The following is a 23,459-nucleotide window of genomic DNA, read 5'->3' on the forward strand; positions in this document are numbered from 1 at the left end:
TTTGGAAAAGAAACCATCTGTGACATAAGCAACAGCATGGATTGAAATTACCACTAACCTTTGCTGGGAAAGTAATCTGCAGTATAAAAGTCTTGTGAAATAATTAAAGTTAACATTCAAAAACATAGCAAACATATTGAAAAATGTATTGTAATAAAGGCTGTGACAATCATGAATTAAGACCCAGTATTTTGTAACATGCCAGAGCTTGTGGTCTGAGGAGAAAGGAAGACAAGGCTTTAAGAATGCGAGAAGTATGTTAGTTGTGGGAATTTGGAAAAGACTGTACTTGTGACCCCTCGTTCATATGCAGAAGCAAAACACCACCACCTTTCTAGATGTCATGCCAAAAGGATTACTCAAGAAAAAGAGGGATATTAGCCAAAGATTACTTCTATGAGCCCAGGAGGAGTCCCAAAGTGAACATTTCACCAATAGGGTAATTCACATAATAGACCCTCTACAGAGTCCAGAGTACAGGTTAAACAAAACCTCAATATCATGCATGAGAATCATAAAAGAGAAAGGACAAGAATAAAAACACTCTTCTAGTTTAACAGAAAGAACCTGCATTTGTCATTTAATGCCCAAGCAGATCCCAGAATATCCAAATGTCAATTAAAGAAATTCATAGTGTGCTGTTAACATAATAAAATCAAAATCTCAGCTTTAGAGGACAGAAAAGCAGATGTGTGCATAGTGTCAAGTTAATGGGTGGGAAGTTAATCTCTTAAATGCAGGTCTTAGGCTACATCTACACTACACTACACGGTAGGAGTTTGATTCCAAGCTCATATACAACAAGCTGGTTCGAGTAAGGCAAATATAAATTTTTGTGTAGCTATGTTGCACGGGCGGCAGCAGCACAACTTAGCCATGCAGAGTGCAAACCCACCTGAACCCTGTAGGTATGTACTTGGCACAGCTAAGCTGTGCTTCTGCTGCTGCAGCCAATGGTACCACAGCTACACTACTTATACTTGTGCTAGCTCTCAAACTAGCGCAAGTATGTATATGCAAGCTGGGAATCACACCCCTAGCTCATAGTGCAGACGTAACCTAAGAAAGCTTGACAAGAGTTATTGGAGTGGAAAATAAGTCTTGGATTTGAAGCCACTAGTACAGCTCAAATCCCTAAGACTGAAGTCTGGGTTTAATTAGTTGCAAATGGTGACATCATTTAGACCAGCAGATCTCAATCAGGGGTCCAAGGCACACTGGGGGGCTGTGAGCAGGTTTCAGGGGGTCCTCCAAGCAGGGCTTGCATTACACTCATTGAGGACCAGGGCAGAAAACCAAAACCACGCTGCCCTGTGCTCCACAATCCACGGCTAAAGCTGAAGCCTGAGCAGCTTAGCTTCATGGTCTTCTGTAGCTGCCCTCCTTGCTACCCCCTAATGCAGGCCCTGGCTTTTATATGCAGAAAAACAATTGCTGTGACACAGCTGGGCCAGGGAGTTTTTATAGCATGTTGGGGAGGGAGGTGTCTCAGAAAGAAAAAGGTTGAGAACCCCTCATTTAGACTGTTAGGTTCTTATACTTGTCAGTCCATCTAAAGAGAATTTGATCATAGGCTTTAACACTATAGCCAGTCTTGCAATCCTTTATTCATGGATGTAATCCTTACTCTGTAAGTAGCCCATTAATTCCAGTGAAACTACTCATATGAGTAAAAATTATTTGCATAAAGCAAAAGAGCTGCAAGCTCCAGCCCTTATCAAATGGGATAACCAATCAATGGTACAGTATCACCAATATGAAATGAGGTAGCACCAACAATATGAAGCATGTAGCATGCTGTAATAGGGGCAAAAAGGAGGTTCTTGTAAACACTCCCTGAACTTTTTCAATAATACATTAAAATATTGAATGAAAAAAACATTTACAGTTAAGCAATTCAAAATAAGTATCCTAAAATTTACTAGAACAGCGGTTCTCAAACTGCGGGTCGGGAGCCCAAAGTGAGTTGCGACCCCATTTTAAGGGAGTCACCAGGACTGGCATTAGACCTGCTGAGGCCCAGGGCCAAAGCCTGAACCTCACCACTGGGGCCAAAGCTGAAGCCTCAAAGCTTCAGCTCCAGGCAGCGGGCCTCAGGCTTTGGCTTCAACTCTGGGCACCAGGGATTAGGTTACCACCCCCTGCCTGGTGCTGCAATCCTTGGGTTTTGGCTTTGCACACACACGCACCTGACCCCGAGGGGCTGCAGAGCTCAGGCTTCGGTCACCCCTCCTGAGGTCATGTAGTAATTTTTGTTGTCAGAAGGGGGCCACGGTGCAATGAAGTCTGAAAGCCACTGCACTAGAATGTAAGCATTAAAACAATGTACCATATTTACATATGAAAGTATATCAAATCTAAATTCAAATTCCAGTCCATATCTTCTTTTATGTTTTTGGGTGACCAATGAATTAGTAAAAAAAATTGTTCTAATTGTCTGCACACATTAACACACTTAAGTCCAACACCGAAGGTAAAATTCCTTTGTCCAATATCTTATTGTGTATGTTTTTGCTGTTGTCAATGCTATTTCCATAAGATTTTCTTTGATGTCTGATTATAACAGATAAATTATTTCAGATGGAAACATCTGGGTTAAATAAACCAAAATTTTCCACCAAAAGTTGACAGTTTTGTCTTTCCAGGCCATATGCAAGAATTAGTTCAGAGTTTCTAAATGATGTTATATACACTGTTTTAAGTAAAATATTAATTTTAATTATGAAAATTAAATATCACTCTATTTATTGATACAAATTTAACTTGCTCACATATCAAAATCCGGTCTTCCAGTACACAATCTGTATTCCTGATTCAAAAGCTACATTCTACTTCTCTAGAGTCTTCTGAATATATCCCTCATTACCACCAACCCCTGCCTCCATCCAAATTTATGAGTGTGACACTGGTGAACTAGATGCCAATTCTTGCCAACACTGTTGGTGTCAGCTGAGCACTGACAAATTCATAGCTGGAAACCAGACCAGCTCACCTGTATGTTAGTATTGTTCAAGATAGGTGTTAGACTTGTAAGGATATATTTAGTGTTTTAGACTCTACAAAATGCTCGTAAGTTGCTGCATGCAATAATCTTACTTGTAATGTCTGTATCCCATACTATAGGGTAATTTGTAAGTTTTGCTTTATAACTGTAGAAATGCCCGCTTTGAACTTGTAAACTCAGACAGGAGGAGTGGTTCCCCCACCCAATAAGAACTATTAAAAGTAAATGCGCCTTTGTAAAGTATCGTGATACAGAGACTCATGGCCCTCTCACACCTGTAAATGTGCTACATGCAAGAAAGCTTGTCCCATTAGTGTGAATTCTGGAAGACGGAAATAAATATATCTGACACGAAAATTCTTCATCTCTTTGCTGTATGGACTCTCACAGGGCTGGAACTAGAAAACAAAAGCAGAGATCCCCACAGCCAATCCGGATTAGCCTTAAAAGACATTCAGTGCTGACAGATTACTACAACTCAGTCACCTTTTGAAACCACAGACTATAACTCATATGTGTATACAAGTTGCTTGCTTTAATCTATATATAAATCATTTCCTTTTGCTAGTTAATAAATCCTTAGTTAGTTTACTTTAGGATTGGCTAATAGTATTATGTCAGTTCCACATGACATTATGATAAATAAGCTGAAGAAATGAAGGCTTGACAGAACCACTATTAAGTGGATACAAAATTGGTTAAACAACTGCAAACAAAGTGTAACTTTTAATGGGATGATATCAGATTGTGGGAGGTCTCAAGTGGGGTTCCACAGAGATCTGCTCTGGTTCCGGTGTTGTTTAACAACTTTACTAATTACATGATAGGTATAGAAAGCATATTGATCAAGTTTGCAGATGACAGAAAGCTGGGGGGGTTACCAGTCCTTTGGAGGATAGAGCTAAAATTCAGAGGGATCTTGATAAATTGAAGAACTGGGCTATAGACAACAAAATGAAATTCAACAAAGACAAAGTGTAGCACCTAATAAGGACAAATGTTAGATGCTACGCTTTGGGAAGAAAAACTAAATGCACAAATACAGAATTCGGGGGAACTGGCTTGGCAACACTGCTGAGAAGAATTTCAGTTGGAGTCAGCAATGCAATGCTGCTGCAAAAAAACCAAATGCAATTTTAGGTTGCATTAACAGAGGTATAGCATGCAAGGCCCGGGAGGTGATAGCATCGCTCTACTTGGTGCTGTTTAGGTCTCAGCTCTAGTACCGTGTCCAATTTTGGTCACCAATGTATAGATAAGAAGTTGAGAAACTGGAAATGATCCAGAGGCAAGTGACGGAGATGATCAAAGGAATGATTAAAGGGGGATATGATAGTGGTCTTCAGATACTTGAAAGGCTGCCACAAAAATGATGGAGAAAAGTTGTTCTCTTTTGCCACAAAAGGCAGGACAAGAGGCAATGGATTCAACCTACTGCATAGCAGATTTAGATTAAATCTCAAGAAAAACTTCCTAACTGCAAGAACAGTAGGCCAATGGAACAAGCTGCCTCTGGAGGTTGTGGAAGTTTCTTCCCTGGAGATTTTCAAAAGGAGGCTGAACCGCCATCTGTTCTGGATGGTTTAGACACAACAAATCCTGCTTCTTGGAAGGAGTTAAACTAGATGACCAATACCGTCCCTTCTAACTCTATGATTTTCTTTGGTGTGAAATCTGAGGTACAAAAATGACCTGGGGTAATTGACTAGTCTCTTGAGACTGGAAGCAACCTGAATTTTTGTGGTCTTTGATGTACATAACCATTTATCAATAAGTTCAACTTGCCTGGGTTGCAATATAGACCGGCCTGCCCAAGGGGACTGCCTGTGACTCCATGGTAAGATTGTTATTGTGCTTCAGTAGTTCACATTTGTTACTGTGTTAGTGAAATCTAATTATAGAACAAACCACCATTTGGGGACATCTGCCTTGCTTTTCATTAGTCTGCCCTAAGGTTGGCACTCGCGGTCATGCACAACCCCAGACAGTGTGATAATGAGCATGAAAAATTATTTTAGATTTCAGTAGAATATTAAACATTCTGCTTTGCAAAAAAACAAACAGACTTTTAGTTCATTTCCTAAAACTGGCAACATTAGTCAAAATGCTTGAAGAATTATTATATCAGATAAATGGCAAACTCAATAATCCATAAAAACATCATATCATCCTGACATGCAAAAACTTTACTGCAAAGTTTACAATAGATTAAATATGAAATTCCAGTGCATTGCCAGACAGTGAGATTCCTGTAGGAGACATAAATGTTACAAGAGATATGATGTAATTGTAGATAATGGACTAGCCCAAAGAAAAACACAGCATTTTCCAAGCACAGTAAATAAAAAGAATTGGGGAAAACCAATAAAGCTCAAGTCATTTAGCAGATATATGCAGACAAGTTGCCAAATACATGCTGAAATAGAAGTCCAAGCCTTTTCCAAGAGATGAGATGGAATCTGCTTGACTCAAATTCTGCAGATACATGTCAAATCATATAAGCAGAAATCTGTTGAAAACACTTCCATAAAGAGATAAAGGCATATCAAAAGCAGATAGAGTTAATAAGCAGATCTCATAAGTAGAAAAAAATTACAAAATCAAAAGTAATCTTCTTTAACACATACTTCTGTGATTCTCATAGACTTTAAAGGTCAGAAGGGACCATCGTGATCATCCAGTCTGATCTCCTGCACATTGCAGGCCACAGAACCTCACCCACCTGCTAGACTAGCGTGAATTTAACAGAAAATCCACATCAGACAAACAACCCATTCCGCAGATCACAGATGTTTTGCATGAGTTAGGCAATTGTCTGTATTAAATTAAAAGAAAAATACATTTAGGTTATATGGATGAACAATTCTGTCTACTATATAGGGTCTGTTTGAATAGTTCAAAATTCCATTAGGCTTACTAACATACTTGCTACCCTCCAAGAGTAATGGAAGAAATTAAGAAAATCTTACAGAATTTATGGATGAGGTATATATGTATACATGTTACAACCTGGTGTTTAATGGCACCTTTGAACAACACATGGGCAAGTATAGCAGCAGAGGCTACAGAAACAGCAAATTGAAATGTTGAAAAGGCTTCAGAAAAGAGCTACAAGGACAGGAGCTCAGGAAGACACACGTTGGACTTAAGAAGCTGAATGTATTTAGTTTATCCAAGAGAAGATTAAGAGGTGACCTGATCGTAACCCACACATATCTACATAGACTAGAGATTTCTGACAGTAGATGGCTCTTTAATCTAGCAGTAAAAGCCATAACAAGATCCAGTAGCTGAAAGCTGAAGCTAAATAAATTGAGACCAGAAATAAGGCACAAATCTTTAACAGTGAAGGCAATTAGCCATTGGAACAACTTACCTAGGGACATGGCAACAGAGGCAGCGGGTATAAGAGGCCAGGGAAGACTAAGGGTATGGCTACACTTGCAGCTGTACAGCACTGGGAGTTAAACCTGTCTTCGTACAGCTGAATAGGGAAAGTGCTGCAGTCTGGTCAGTCTGGCAGTCTGACAGCTACCAGCGCACTGTCGTGGCCACATTTGCAGCATCTGCAGCGGCACTGGGAGAGGTGCATTATGGGCAGCTATCCCAGCGTTCAAGTGGCTCCAACATTCTTTTCAAAAGAGGGGGGTGGAGTGTGACAGGGAGCGTGGGGGAGAAAGAGAGTGGATTTTTTGGAGCCTACACTCTGTCAGCAGCTGCCTTGCAACTTCGGAGCCACTCCCCCACCCCTCTCTCATTCACTGAAAGCAAATAGCCCTCTTTGTTTTTTTCCCTCACAGACCAGATAAGCAGCCTCCATGAAATGGACCCCCCTTCCCTCCCCCTGCGCACTATGCTGCTTCTCTCCTCAAGCCCCCTCCCTTCCCCTCTCTTCAAGTAAACACTAGCTGTGGGCCTTCCAAAGGGAGCCCCCTACCTGTTTACTCATTCACAGCAAACAGTAGCTGTGTTTGTTCTTTTGATAAGCAGCTCCGGGAGCCCAGAGTTCACAACAAAACAAACAGAGGCATCACAACAAAACAAAGAGAGTTATCTTTACTTAAAAGCATTATGAGAAGCTCCCAGAGGTCAGTTACAGTGTAGTAAGATTATTCCCTGTTTACACTGGCACCCTAGCGCTGCAAGAGCAGCACTACTCTTTTTATTCCTCTCGTCGAGGTGGAGTACATGCAGCGCTGTAGCCAAGGAGCTACAGCACTGTATGTGCCTTGCCAGTGTGGACGGGGAGTGAGTTACAGCGCTGTAAAGCCACCACCAACACTGTAACTCTCAAGTGTAGCCAAGGCCTAAGCCTCCCCAAACAGCTGGCCCAACGCCTTTGGAGCACCACCGCCAAAAGAGTGGGCACTCTGGCTGTGGCCCTGTCAGCGCTCCACCCCAGCCCCACTCAGTCTCTTCCCCTGAGGCTCCACCTCTTCCTATCTCTGCTCCACCCACATGGGGGGGCTCACGGGATGGGGTGAAGGAACAGGAAGCTTTATGCTAGGAGGGAACAATCAGCAGCTGGCTGCTAGTCAACTGATTCCTCTGAGTCAGTGGATGTAACCTCTGCTTGCGAGATATCAGCTACAGTTTCCCTATATGACTTTGCAACATGGTGATGCAAAGAATAAGGTTCCTACTTGGCAACCCTACAGGCCTGACTTCAGGATCCCCGGTGCCTGACAAATAATGAGTACCCTTTTCGAGTCTCTATAATTATTAACAACACTCCGCCTTATCGTTAGCAGTCTGCACTGGAAGGCTCTGGTGGTAAAAAGTTAATAGTTTGACTTGGAGGAATAGAGAAAAAGGGAAAGATAGCTTAGGCACAGACATTCAGTGATCCAATGAGAGGTGATCCAACTGGCAGGTTCAAATTTTGCAGTTTTTATCTTGAGGCAAATGAGGGTGGCAGGTGGGAGTAAGTAGTAAAGCTGGAGAGACAGGAAGGCAAAATCCTCAAAATTTAGAAAATCCCTATATGGCGACTGTTGTGAAGAATATGGATGTTGCTCTCAAAAGAGAGAATGGATTGTCCCACATCATGGACCTGTTTCACAGCAAAACATCCTTGCATCCAGCAAAGAAAAAACTTCGTGCTGCTTCTATCTGCTCTCAAAAGTGAACAGGCTTACCAAAATTGACTCTGGATAGGCAAATGAATTCCACCTAAGAACAACGTGTAAGATAAAGCAGACAGTTCCATGTACTTCTAACAATGTGTGGAAAATGTTAAAATCAAAAGATAGTACTGTGACATTGCAGTCTATATGGTTTTATAAAAATATGTTAATAACAGAATATAATGTAATTGGAATATGCTTCATGCAAAAGGTCTCTTGTAAGGTATCATTACAAAGCTTATAATCTACTGAGTGTGATCATCCTATTTGTATACATGTATCACTCTTGTATCTGAAACTAGAAATATGAAATATAACTCTGAGAGCCTATCGTAATTATGTAAAGTGTGGGCCATTAATGGTGGTTTGAAATCTTGAGGACTCCCATTAACCAGGACAATTGTCTGCAGATGGGTGTGTTTTACTTGTAAGTCTTCTTGTGTAAGTGTGTGCTGGCAAGTGGACAATGAAGTCCTGCAGTGACATGTGATCATGTCACCTGAACTGGAATCCATCTTTAACCTAGTGTCTTTCCATTGAGAAGGAGGGGGTTGGAACCCAGAGAGGGACAAAGGATTCCCACCTTATGCAAAAGATATATAAAGGGGTGGAACAGAACAAAGGGGAGGTAGGAGCCATCATGAAGAATCCCCTAGCTACCACCTAAGCTGGAACAAGAGCTGTACCAGGGGAAAGAACTGTGCCCAGGCTTGGAAGGTGTCCAGTCTGAGGAAAAAACTTACTGAAGCATCTCTGAGGGTGAGATTATCTGTATTCAGTTTGATTAGACATAGATTTGCGCATTTTATTTTATTCGGTGACTTACTTTGTTCTGTCTGTTACTACTTGGAACCACTTAAATCCTACTTTCTGTATTTAATAAAAACCACTTTTTACTTATTAACTCAGAGTATGTATTAATATCTGGGGAAGCAAACAACTGTGCACCTCTCTATCAGTGTTATAGAGGGCGAACAATTTATGAGTTTACCCTGTATAAGCTTTGTACAGGGAGTGACAAAGTGGGACTGTTCTTAATATTTCCTCTGAATACTGTGTGGGTGCCTCAGTTTCTGGCCAACACTCTGTCTCCATGGCAACTAATGGCCTGGGCCATTCCCCTCTGCAAGGGGATGCCAAAGGTGTGGGAGAACAAAGATCAGGTGACCTCCTGGCCCGGTAAAGAGACAAAGGCCCGAAACGAGGGGCTGGAGGGGGTTTCAGTTCAGGGCTGGCTGGGGACGAGTGAGTGCAGATGGGGTTATCTGCCTCGCTGGGCCCCAGAATGGACCCGGCTGAGGGATCCCATTCTCTATACCTACAAGCTCTGTTTTAGACCGTGTTCCTGTCATCTAATAAATCTCTGTTTTACTGGCTGGCTAAAAGTCACGTCTGACTGCAAAGCGAGGTGGTGGTGAGTGCAGGACCCTTTGGTTTCCCCAGGACCACACCTGGGCGGACTCACTGTGGGAAGCACACAGAGGGGCATATGCTGAATGCTCCAAGGAGAGACCCAGGAGGTCAAGCCTTGTGAAGTTCTTGCCCTGAAGACAGTCTGCTCCAAGGGAGAGGAGGCTCCCCAAAGTCCTGACTGGATTTGTGGGGAGCAGTTCCAGAGCATCGCCCGGGGACTCCGTGACACAGGGTAAAACTGATTTATGTGGGTTTAGACCCCATTGGGAGTTGGGCATCTGAGCGTTAAAGATAGGAACACTTCTGTTAGCTGCTTTCAGATAAAACTGCAGCTTCGGGGCAAGTAATTCAGACCCTGGGTGGGTCTGTGTTGGAGCAGACGGGATTGTCTGGCTCGCAAGACAGGGTGCTGGAGTCCTGAGCTGGCAGGGAAAGCAGGAGTAGAAGTAGTCTGGGCACATCAGGTGGCAGCTCCCTGGGAGGGTTCTGTGATCCAACCCGTCACAAGAACTAAGCCCATAAACTGATATTCATCAAGACCTCAAATTGCCAAAACAATCTAACGAGGGTATTAGGAGAACTGATGGAAGCCATCCACTTGGACTGCTAAAACTGAACTGGACAAAACACTAAAACTATACTACAAGGAACAATCTTTCATTTGCAAGACAGACTGGATGATCTAACATGTCCAACTTTTGTGAATCTTCATTATGAGATATTAATAAATACTATCTTTGGAAAGCTGATTTGTACTGAATTGACTATTCTCCCAGATACTGTAACTGTAATTGATGCAGAAAGTTCCCACTCAACTGGTGAAATACACTGGGAACACATCCAAATGTTCCAATCTTACCAAAAGTACCATAACGCATACAGAAGAATAACAAACATACCCTAATAGGAATGTCTGTTATGAAGTTGTGGAAATCAGAAACTACAGCTTAATATGTGACTTAAATCTTGTGTTGACAGAAAGTTGTGATATTTAGTTTATGAAGGAAAACAACATTCACGTGTGTTACATGGGAAGATGTACTGTACACTATAGCACATTTTCATTGTAAATTGAGTCTATAAGACTTTCTAGGACAGGGGAGCTTGTCTTGTTATTTGTTCTTAAATCCCAGTGAAATAAATAAAAGCTAAGAATCTATATTTCTACCCCTCAGTCACTCTAATTTGGAACTGCCTATGCCCAGGTTAGTTCAACTTTGAGAAACAGGAAAAAGTTTGCTACATATGTTTCTGTCCCTTGTTACTAGAGGTGGCAGAAATGTTTTGAATTTTAAGACTGATGAAATTTTGAATTTTAAAAATCAAACAAGATATGCTTCAACAATTTTTTCACTCATTTTTTCCCTTTTTTGATCAACTATAAACCTGTTCAAACTGTTCCAAATTTCAATTAAATATTGAAATTTTAAAAAGGAGGATTTTTTTTTTCAAAATTTCCCCTCTCCACTTTTCGACCAGCTCTATTTGTTACTACCTGAGAATGAGACACACACAAATATGACAATATTTAGAAGTCTAGTAAGGACCACTCAACACATAAAGATAAAAAGCTACTTAGTCGCATTATGCAACATAAGGTGATCATTATTCCCATTAATGCATAAACAGTTTTAAAGTTCTATGTTGTAGATATTTTGTGCACTTGGAAATTTGTATATTATTGGACAGGAGAGGAAAATTTAATTCAACTGCTGATTAAACACTGACTGAACTTAGTTTAAACAGCATTAAGCTTTTCCTTAAATATGGCCATTAAACCACTTAAACAGATAATCTCCTCTACAAGTGCAATCGTCTGAACAAAGTTGTTAATATATTATGTCAATTAAATTGAAGCGACCAACTCAAGTGTCAGCTCATATGAATTATCACAAAGATCAATATTGCTGAGTATTATAATGCAAATGCATAAACACCTTTCACATTAAATAGACATAAGGCATGAGAAATTCACAGCAATATATACCAATACCTGAATAACCTATAAAAACTCTTTAAAACATTTAAGGAAACTGCATATTTTTCAGTCTAACCAAAGTAGCATACAGTAAGTCATTTTCTTAATACTCATGCTATTCTGAACAATTGCTTTATTTTAAATGGGATTTCAACATTATTTATTAATTTAAAATGTAATTACTATGTTTCTCAGCACTTCCCAATGGAATGGTAAAAACTATTAAATATTACATAAAAACAAAAATAATAAACGTGTTTAACACTCAAAGATAAGACTTCAATTTAATTTTGAAACAAACTGAATCTGCCACATAGCTCTGTAGAGTAATTTACCGGACTGTATCAATGATTGCCTCAAACCCAATTACATACCATGGGATCAAATTCTCCCCATATTTACACAAGCTTAAATCTTACTGAGTTAATTGGTAGCTGCACATGCCTGAAATAGACAAACTCTTTTTGAAATATATATAATTAAATGAAACAATATATAACTGGAACCATGAAAATTAGGAGGCCCTTATAAGTTGGTGTATCAAGAGACAAAGAATAAACAATATAATCAAATATGTTAACACTTCACAATATAATGTTTAAACTAAGTTTGAGTTAATTCAGTGTATATTAAGTTTTAAGCTAATTGATGAGGTAGTGATCAATATGCTAATTTTTAACACTTGGTTTCTTAACATACAGATATAAAGCCACAAAGACTATCAACAAAGGGGTGCTAGTTACACAAGAATCTATTTACACTTCAAATACAGCCAACTCAAAACAACCTAGTTACAACACTTTTGCAATTAGCAGTGCAGATGATAACCATATCACACAATCATGCTAAATCTTGGGACATGGAACAGTTAACATAACCTTTCACATGTCTGAAGTTTTAACACATCTACAGTATAAATAGCAACCACATTGTAACTAGGTTGGAAGACAAGAAGCACTGTAATCAGGTTTTGTAAATTGGTTGCATTTGCAACATAAATGGGCTCAAAGATATACCAACTACGCTCTGAGAGAGAGAGAGAGATTGATCTTGCATACATTTTGCTGTATCATATCATACAAACTTGCAAAGAAAAGGACAGGACAGGCCTCTGAGGAAGCTATCAACTTGGAAGCTGAGATGAAAGGTCTTATTAGCACATAAGGTTTTTATATAGCTTAACTCAGTTTTCAACTTTTTTGATTTGTGGATGCCTAAAAAAATTTTAATGGCCCTCTTTGGAAATCTTAGACATAGTCTTAATTTAGTTTCACCCTAGGGGTCCGCGAACCACAGGGTGAAAACTATTGGCTTAACTCATATTTTGTATTTAATTGCAGAGCCTAGCTAACGAGTTCTACAATAGTATTAGTCTAGTTATTTTAATATTTTGTATGGACTTACATTTTATTATTTTGATTTTTTATTTATTTTCAATTCCATGCCAAATACAATTTGTTCTGTTTAAGATATCTGGAATGATGATAGATAACTGTTTGCTTGTAAACAAGCACTGTTAGATACAAGATGAACAAAACTCTCTTAAGATCTTAAGGAAGGCTGAGACAGAAGAGAAATAACTACTGGAGCAGTCTGTGAAATGCGAGGAAACTCAGGGTTTCTTCCACAAAATGGTTCTGAAAGGAAGTTGGGATAGGCCAGCAAGGACACAGGGAAAGTTTAAACACCTGAAGAAGAGTGCTAGGCATGGTTAACACCCTATGTAGCACTTCGGTGAGTACACACATATAATCACCTTCTTCCCCAAATTTTCCAAAGTACAGTATGGGACACAACTGCCCAACTCAAACCAGAACAAGAAGTTATCAAAGTAGTAAGCCTGACAGCAAAACAGCTAGTTCTTTTGCTATTTAGTGGCATTTACAAGCAAATGGAGATCAGTTTCCATTTTCAGTCTTAGGTCAGATGCACTTGTGTGACAAATACAACAAGATACACACCATATTATTTTTCTCTCCCACATCAGGAAGTGGTGCTGCTTCATGTGGAATGAACCATAAACCCAAAAGAAACCTTATAAGAATCACTGATACACACTCTGATCCATTTCAACAACATGTTTTGATGGAACTTATACCCCTGTGTTTTGTCCTTCAAAAATACTTAAACTGTCATCAACTCAAATATCCCAAATACAGTTTAACAAGAATTTCCTGGATCTGTGTGGAGGCACTTCTCATTCTCACTAGATGAAGAGAGACACAGAAACACAGCCTTATCCTGATGGCTAACAGTTGGAGAGCTTTCTTCTGTTCATTGTCTATGGGACTATTAGGAGAGTTAGTGAGAAGAACTGGATTCTAAAGTCTTATTATGCTGATCACAACCAGTTTTATACCTTCAGTTTGTGAGATCCATAGAGCATGATTAAGTATCTCCCCACAGTATCTGGTAGAGGTTGTGTCATGGAGCACAAATTGGTTGTGGTTCAAAACTAATAAAATTGAGATGACGATGATAAACTTGGCAAAGTAACCAGAAGATATGACAAAGATTATATTCACCCCTTTGCTTGGGATGTCACATAGGATGTGTATCCACCCCTGGTCACTCAAGTACATAATTCTGAGGTCCTGGTAGCTTTTCAGTTGTTTTTAGATGATCAAACAGCAGCGGTGACTAGGACTGCTTTTTTCAATATACAGTGAGTCAGGAGATTGTGACCTCTTCTCACAGTTACAGTCCTTTCTACCATAATCCTACCTCTACCACCATTGTCAGTCTTGTGCAATACACTTTACATAAGGCTACATTTGAAATTGATTGGAAACTAAAGTGAGTGAAGTATGTGTTACAGACTGCTTAATAAGCAGCTCTCTCCCCAAGAGCAGATGAGACCAACCCTCTGTGATATCTATTGGCTAATAGTTGGTTTGCAGGTGAAATTTATGGTGTTAGTTTAGTCCTATAAGCCTTAAAAGGTTTGGGACTTGCCTATATGAGAGCCAGCATATCTTCTGTGTGAAAATGCTGCAGTTGGGATCACCTGCAGCATTCAGGCTGAAATTCCTTTAGTTTGTAAGAGAGTGGGACTGCAGATAGGTCATTTTCTGTGAGGGACCCTCAGATATAGAATTCACTCCCACACACACAGCTCATGGTTTGAAATGATAATAGCTGCCAGAATTTGCTGACCTTTGGAGCATGCTTAAAGGCCTATCTATTTGCATATGAGTCTGGGGAGAGCAGAAGGTGTACGGAGTTTGGGGAAAACTGAAGTGGGGAAGTTTTGTTTTCTGCTGACTGGCTGGTGAGGTTTGCTGCTGTTCTGCTCTTGTTGTTTTTGTTATGAACTGTTTATACAATGATTTGTTAATGCACTCAGAGCCTGGGATAGGTGTTCAAATCCAAATAAATATGTATGTCATGTAAGTGTCATGATACAATATAAGATGTATGTGGAAATCCTTCTGTGCACTTTCAGAGGGGTCACATACGGAAGTGAAAGCTCAACAATACATAGTCAAAGTTGTGCTTGCATAAAACTGGTGAATAGACAGTGACAGTAGAATTCATAAGATCTCTGCAGAGAGTATGTCCATGTTTGTCCTAGAGTATTTGGAATGTGACATTCCCCTCAATCAGAAAAGAGAGAATTTTCGAGAGCAATTTGCAATGATGGCATTTACTGTAGGGTAAGGAGTCCACAACTTTATTTTCTAAAATGTTAGCTTATATCCATGAGGGTGAAACAAGAATTAAATGCAACCTACCTATTATCAAGTATAATTTTGTACTAAGAATTCATTGTACTAAGAGTTTAGAGATATTTTGGTATAAGATAGGTATATTTTGATGGGAAAAATACCTAATCTGAACAGGAGTCCTCTTCAAAGAAATCAGGTTCAGATAAATCCATATTACATGAAGCACTTGGGGACACATAAGGTTTGTCTTAAATAACTGGGATAACAGAAGCCTAGCTTCTCTGAACTGAGTCACTGGAAGTGAGACCTATGTTATTTAAGAAGAGATAGGCCAGGAGTGGGCACTATTTTCGCTTTGACTAGCAAGACTGAGGTGGCTTTAACAATAAATCTTTTTCTTGTTAGTGACAAAGAGATAGTCCACCTGCATTCTGAGCACCAAAGGCTTGAACTATCAAAAGACAACTCTGGGAGAAAAAGAGGAGAAAGTCATGCCTCAAAGAGCATGTCTCACTTTAGAGTCCCAGGTTCCTATAAGTTGTCGGTTCTTCAACTGTTGATGGTTGCTCTTCCTTGACTGCAGTTGAGGCAGATACGTTTGACCACTCAGAAGCCATTATACACAATGATTGAGAGTTTTGACATGAGAGGCAGAGAGATCCTGTTAGACATGCTCACATGATATGGCCATAAAGAGCACTTAATAATTTTCCATACTCTTCTATTTCACACATTTAAAATGTCCCCCTAGGTAGAATGCCTGGCTAGACTTTGGGGGCGGGGCGGAAGCCTAACAAAAGATCATAAAGCAAAAGTGAGAGCTTAAACATTTGTGCTGTTCATTCTATGACAGGCAAAGTGAGACTGAGGAGCCTTGAGACTGGGCTGACAATAAAATACTGTATTCTCTTAGTTACAAATGCCTGTTCAAGAATGACATATGCAAAACCCATTTAGTTAGAGATTGGCCTTGTCTATAAGAATGGACAGTGAGGGAAAGTTAACAGGAACCAAGCCAAAGTATGTGAGAAGTAGTGTTGGTAAGAAATCATGCTGAAGAAAGGAAAAGCGAGAGCACAAAGACAAAACCATGAGAATCAGGAAGAAAGTAGCAGAGAAAAAAAAAGCTGAAAAATCCAAGTGAAAAAATAAAGCACACAACTTCCAATTCTCTCTCATTGCACTGAATGTATGGAGAGTTTGAACAGATTCCTGTCCTGTCCTTTTTTCTTACATATAAACATAACAATACTTAAGTTTTACTCAGTGAGTAAATTGTCTCTTATGCCAATTTGTGTTGGTGAGGGGTAACAATACTAGTAGTACTGAAGTATTTCAGTGACACATTATGGAGATTTGGGGTTACAGCTTCATCTACCAGAACAGAGGATTCCTTAACCCAGAATGTTTAAGTGTATGTTAGCAGCAATTAAATTTGTCCACAGAGTGATTGTTTGTCAATTGTTGACAGTTTGTAACATTTTCCCTATCCTTTCCCCATCTGATATAATACTGATGCTCGTGTACATTATATGCTTAACTGAGCTTCTGCACACTGATCTCATCTTCAGAGTTAGGAAGTAACTATTTTCAACAGACAGCCTAGCCTGTTAGTTAAAATTAAATGTTACCTAAAAGGAAAATTTAGCATCCAGTGACAAGCACTGTAAAAGTTTTCTTTGAAAACCCAATTTATTCTAACTCACTAGTACTGTTGTACTTTAACTACATTAAAGAGGGGAAAAACAAATACCAGTGGGCTGTTATCTGTATAATGTAATTCCAGATGAGTCTAACCACTGGCATATGTTAGTACCAGTTTCTGGCAGCCATCCAATTTTTAACCAAGTATAATTAAAAAAAACACTTCAGTAAAACAAATTCCAGGACTGTTTACTTTTCTTGAAAAGAAGCTACTACACTCCTACTTAATAGCAGATACAATTGTTTTCAGAATCCCCAGAAAGGTGATCCACTGACCTCTATTAAAACAAAACAAACAAAACCTTTTGCACTGGGGAAGTTCTGGAGATCAATGCTTAGGCCCAAATTCTCTCCACTCCCCCGAAATCAGAATAGCCAGGCTTAGTGTGGAGAAGAGGAGTGTTACAAAAAGGGGCTGAAAAAAATTCTCTGCTTAAGCCACAGAGGTGACAATTCAGCTACTCTGAAGACTATTACACTCCTCACACTGCTTTAGCCCTTACCAGTTCTGTTTTTCTGTACTTCATGTAACAGAAGATCCAGTGGCCTCATGCCACACCCAAACTCTGCTGAACAGAGACTATGGGCTCTCTTGTCAAGCTGGGATCTGTACTACATACAAGGACTGCACCTGCAAAAAGGCTCCACGTACCCCTACACACACTCCCTTCCCAAACACGCAACCCCACAATAGAACCATGCTAGACCTGGAGTCCTCTGCAGCAATGAAAGAAAGGGATAACATTTGGCAAAAGGTTGGCCAAGCCATCCTTCCAGCTGCAGAAAACATGGTTTATATCTCTCCAGAGTCCAACACATCCCTGTGTCTGTCTCAAGAACAACACAATGCTCCTCAAGGGGCTGAGCCTACTGTTTCTACAGCATTAAATAATTTAATTTTTTTTTTAATTCTCACTTTTTCTTTAGGTAGGGACTACCTTGAATTGAAGACTCACTCCAGTCATGATAATTAAATAACTGTGTCATCTACTATATTGAAATATTCTTTTCAATAGTATTTCCCTGTATTTCTTAATCAACCTGTACAATTAAATGAATGTTTTACCTCTTTTGTTTCTCCTGTCTGAATAGTGTTTGAGAGGCCACTTTGGTCCACATGCAGCCAGTGACATCCATAGGAGACCTTGTTTCCCACTCTTGTAGGAAGCTAAAATTGACTAATGCAGTAAAAGTAAAAACAAAAACAAAGAAACAGAACTTACGAAAATAAAGTTTGAAATTTTAGAAATCACTCAAAAGATGTAAACTGTCTGCTTGCAAGTGATCAGAAGTCCAACTGTGAGCCCACTTAACCTCCTGCCTTTGACTGCATCCCCAACTTTCCTAATTATAGGTTCCCCCCTGCAATTATTACAAGCTCCCTAATAACCTCTTAACCTCCCCCTGCCATTTGCATCCCTCAACCTAGTGAAAGCTCTGCCATGTAACGTATCAAAAGTGCATACAATTTGTCAACAGCCTTTAAGCAATGTTCCCTGGGTACTCTGCAGCCATACATGCTTACACTGAGGTCAGAGAAAGCAGCAGAAGCTTGAGAGGGTGACTCAAGTCAGGGATGCAAACAGGAAGAGGGTAGGAACTTAGGAGGCAGTAGTGAAGGCTGTGGAAGAAGTCAGGGAAGTGGAGAAATACGCCAAAGAGATTAACTGGGTATTGAGTACCTGGTTTACCAACTAAACTTCTGATCACTCTCGGATACACTTGTATATATCTTCAGAGCAATTTCTAAAACATTATTTTTAATTTTTCTGTAGCATTTTTAAGTCGTATTTTTTCCCTTAACTTTTACAGCATTAGTCCAAAGCAGTTCCCCTGAAAGATAAGAAACTGGAGAACATAATTGTCATCACTTGGCTCAAAACAGCCTCTCAAACTTCACTCACTTCTGATTTCTTGGGAATTGCAATGAAGGAAATCCTCCCCTACTCTTCACTTCCACATGCCAGACTCAAGTAACTGGGTTTAACAGGGAGAAAATTGGTCCCACTAAGAGATGGGATTGACCCAATATAATTACAATAAAGGGTTATAAAATAACTAAGAGCTAGATGCTACTATCCTTACTCACAGTGTGTACAACTTTCTCCATGATTAGTCCCATTTAAAACTATACATGACACAGACTGGCTGTTGAATATACAGTGCAAATAAACTAAAAAACTGAGAAAAATATTTTACACTAACTTCTTTCAGTTCCAATAAGCTTACATATTATATAAAAGTACAATAGGTACAAATATTTCAGATATTTGTGCCTTTCAGGTTGGTCATGTCCCTTCAAGTAGTGAAAATCTGCTTTACATGGGATGTGAGTTCCTAGATAATGAAAGCTGTAAAAGGAGAAAGATCTATTCGCTGTAGTTTACTATACCAATCTAATCTGAGCACCTCTCAATAAAACATTAAACATGATGAACATCTCACACGTGGCTCATTTTTTCTTTCTTATCTTCTCCCAAGGGGGAGAAGTGTATGTGCAGTATAGTGTTTTGTTTTGGTAGGGTTTTGGGTTGAGCTGTGTTTTCTTTTTTTATGATGTATATCAGTATTTATTAGGGATGCTTCAAAAGCAAGATTGGATATGCACAGTCTCTGATCTGGACTGTTTACTTTTTCAGCTCAAATTGTCAATGTCTTAGGCTACGTCTAGACTACCCGCCGTATCAGCGGGTTAAAATTGATTGCTTGGGGATCGATATATCGCGACTCATCTAGACGCGATATATCGATCCCCGAGTGCGCTTATATCAATTCTGGAACTCCACCAACCCCAACGGAGTTGCGGAATCGACAGGGGGAGCCGCAGACATCGATCCCGCGCGGTGAGGACGGGTGAGTAATCCGATCTTAGATATTCAACTTCAGCTACATTATTCACGTAGCTGAAGTTGCGTATCTAAGATCGATTTCCCCCCGTAGTGTAGACCAAGCCCTTAGACTGAGTCTGCACGCTCAGGTCTGAGTATAGGATAGCACATAGTTACACTATCTCAAAAGGAGTACTTGGAAGGAATGAGCAAAGACACCCCTCTGAAGTACAATTTCCTCTGGGGTTCCCCTATTAACACTGTCGCAGAAGGGAGTATGCTATTTGTCGGCCTTTTGTAAATTGCTGCATAATCCCACCACTCACATCCAGCTAACTCTGCTTTATTTTCTGCATATTCCTCACTCAAGTGCTCATAGGGAAGAGTATAGGGTATGCAGCCCTTATTCTTCCCCAATACCCAGACCTAAAAGCCTTACTCCTTTTACTTTCTTGTATGGCTGCACGGGACCAAGCCTGTACACAATCTAGTCCTAAATTAACATAGCAACAACTAACTACACAATCATATTTTTAAAGGGAAACATTTTACAACATTGTGCTTGGATGGCAGGTCTAATGAACATAACAGCTTTCACTGTACGGCATAGTCTACACTTGGAAATTAGGTTGGTATAACTGCATCACTCAGGGGTGTAAAAAAATCCACACCCCTGAACACTTCAGTTAAACCGCCTCTCAAGGAGGTGGAATACCTATGCTAATGGGAGAATCCCTCTTGTCGGCATAGGTAGTGTCTTCACTGAAGAGCAGCACACCACTGTAGTGTTTTATGTGTAGACAAGCCTTTACTCCTTTACCACAGCTGCAATATGTTTTAAGTGGGGTGGTTTTTTTTGTTTTGGTTTGGTTTAAATAAAACAAAAATATACTCTGTGATACAATTTTATCATTAGAAGTTTAGAATGCTTGATCTATAAAATAACAAATGTTTGACAGGATAACGTAAATAACTGCTTTATAATGTCATCCTCGTTTTAATATAAAGCAGTATTATCCTACTGAAAAAACAAGGAATTGATAGAAGCAGCAAAAGAAGAAGCCAGTGTACATCTTCAAAGAGTGTTGCATTGTTTGTTTTGTAAATAAAGAGGAAAAGGCCAGTTCTCATATTTTGTAGCCAAGGGTGGGAGTCAGAAGAATAAATAAAACAAATCTATTTAGCTTTATGGCTCTCACTAGCTCAGTTTATACATGGCCTAATCCTGTTCTCCCTGAAGTCAACAGGGGGTTTTTCATTTACTTCAACTGAAGCATGATCAGTCTAACATAAGCCAATGAAGAAGATTTGGATAATTGTGCCACAGGGCACACTGAGAGTTTCTCTTCTCCACCTTCTCTTCCTACAGCATTTGTGGAAGCAGCGGAAGAAATAGTACAGGTACTAGCCTTTCCCTGGCTATCCCAGGACCCCACATCACTATTCCTGACTTCTGTACATATATAACATTTAATGCTGATTTACAGCATCACTTAATCAAAACACTGGTTTATTGTGTTTCTGAGGCAGTTTTTTGTGTGTTAAAATGCCATATCAAACAATCTTATTATATACCAGTAGCAGATCTTATGAAAATGGCATGTCTATAGCCCGCCAAAAAAGAATCATCAATTCAGCACAACTGCCAACACCTACACTTACTCTCGGCATGACCACCTACCTCAAATAGTGCTTGAGAATTTCAGACTTAGCTCTGCTGTAAAAGAGCCTCTTTCAAACAGAGAAAGATATGAATGAAGGAGAATAGGAAGCAATAACCAACATGCTTACCAGGCCACCACAGAGGCTGAAGACAGCCGTATGTGTCTCCTGTGCATTGACATGCCCCCGGTAGAAGCAGTGGCGCAAGTCAGAGGAGGGCTGTTCCTGTGCAGACCCCACATGCATCATTTTATAATGAGCAGCAATGAATCCTGCATCAGTGCTCAAGTTCAGTTGGAAGAGCTGCCCATAAGCATTGAGCTGGTAATGTGTCCTAAAAGCAGCAGGCTCCCCAGATGCCTCCAAGCTCCTTTTCCTCCTCCTGAAGTGCTGTGTGTGAGGGAAAACTTCTCCAAATTCATTCACTCGGGTAGGTGTGACTATCTCGTAGGAAGAGAGTTGCTTCACTAAGGTCTCTGCAACAGAAAGAGACTCATCCTTACCAAATAGTGTGGAAATGAGCCATACTTTTATCCAAAATTTGCCCACAACAGTACAGTATAGTCTAGCATGCAGCTGCCTTACTTGAGCAGACATGGATCAGGAAGGAGACTTTGGGTCTCCAGAGGAATTCCTCCTGTGTCTCTTCTCCAAACATACATACTGTTAGTACCAGCTCCCACAGCTGTACACACGACCCGCCTCCCACATAGCCCCCAACACCCCCACACACTGTGTGCACCACCAACATGCTTAGCAGGAGACTGAAAACTGCCCTACATGCCTCATTTCCATTGACATGCCCACGGGAAAAGCAGAGGCACAAGTCAGAGCCATTCACATACAGTATATGTGGGGGGTATACACCACACTCAGCTTGCCTCCCAATCCCTACTCACATACCCTATGCCACACAGTCCCTATTCACCCACCCCGCCACCTAAGCACCACAGCCACCCCCCAGATGCACCCCACTGACATAAGGTACTACACATTCACTCCCACTCTGTTTTGTACCACTCTCACACACACGCCTAACTCCAGTTACACACATACCGCACAAACACACACGAATATGCACTCCACACGCAACGCCCCCCACACAAGGACCGGGACTTTGGCACGTGCTGAACACACACCCACAGACCCCCTCCCTCCTTCCCCCCACTTACAAACGGGGAGTGAAATCCCGGCTCCCCCTGACATCAGCGGCACCATCCCAGAGCCTTGTCGGGAGGGCCGGGATTTCACACACACACCCCCCCCCTTGGTTTGTAAGCAGGGGGAAGGAGGGAGTGGGTCTGTGGGTCTGTGTTCAGCACGTGCCGGGGTCCCGGTGCTTGGGGGGAGGCGATGCGTGTGAGTGTGGCGTGCATATCCGTGTGTGTTTGTGCGGTGCGTGTAACTGGAGTTAGGGGAGTGGAGTGGGTGTGTGAGCGGTACAAACCGGAGTGGGAGTGAATGTGTAGGACCGTATGTCAGCATCTGCGGGGAGGCTGTGGTGCCTAGATTTCCCTCCGCGTGGGCGCGCCCCACCCGGGCTGCGCGCTCCTCGAAAGCACCGCGCTCTGTGTCACCTCCGCCGCTCGGGGCCGAGCCCAGCCTCCTTTGTTGCCGCCTGTTTACCTTGTGAGGGGTGAAAGCGGACTTCCCAGGACCTGGTGATGAGAAGGGCGAGCGGGCACAGCAGACCCGCTAGCCACTTCGCAACCCGCATGGCTCACGCCGGGGGCGCCCCCCGCCGCTGCTCTCTCCAGCAGCAGCGCCCGCTTCAGCAGCCGCAGCCGCCACCCGGCTGGGCCGACTCCGCACGGCTCGGCTCTTTCATGTTACTGGCGCCCACCCTTGTCCCCTGCGTTGTCTCTTCCTTTCCCGGCTTCCCCGCTACTCCTTCACAGGGCTGCCCGCTCCGCAGCCCCCGCCCGGCTCCCCCCGCCTGAACTCTGCCATTCGCTCTCTGCGCCGGGGTGGGCGAGGGCGGTTCCTCCCCTCCTCCCGCAGCCTGTGGCGAAGCGAGGAGCAGCATGCCAGCTTCACTCAGTCCGTGGCCATCCCAGGACCCCCGATCAAAGAGAC

The 23,459-nt window shown here is 41.3% G+C and overlaps 1 protein-coding gene across 2 annotated transcripts in view; it reads right to left on the bottom strand.

The window, feature by feature from the left end:
• ADAMTS20 (ADAM metallopeptidase with thrombospondin type 1 motif 20) overlaps positions 1-23,163 on the bottom strand; it is a 182,089-nt gene extending 158,926 nt beyond the window's left edge. For both annotated transcript variants that reach the window (XM_050936005.1, XM_050936004.1), the window contains exons 1-2: positions 23,010-23,163; positions 21,513-21,859 (exon numbers count right to left, since the gene is read on the bottom strand). In XM_050936005.1, the coding sequence (XP_050791962.1) occupies positions 21,513-21,859; positions 23,010-23,100 (438 nt within the window). In that variant the 5' untranslated portion in view covers positions 23,101-23,163. The remainder of the gene's footprint in view (positions 1-21,512; positions 21,860-23,009) is intronic.
• Between the last annotated feature and the right edge of the window lie 296 nt (positions 23,164-23,459).

The sequence above is a fragment of the Gopherus flavomarginatus genome, chromosome 1, assembly GCF_025201925.1.
Source record: "Gopherus flavomarginatus isolate rGopFla2 chromosome 1, rGopFla2.mat.asm, whole genome shotgun sequence".
In the NCBI taxonomy this organism is placed as follows: domain Eukaryota; kingdom Metazoa; phylum Chordata; order Testudines; family Testudinidae; genus Gopherus; species Gopherus flavomarginatus.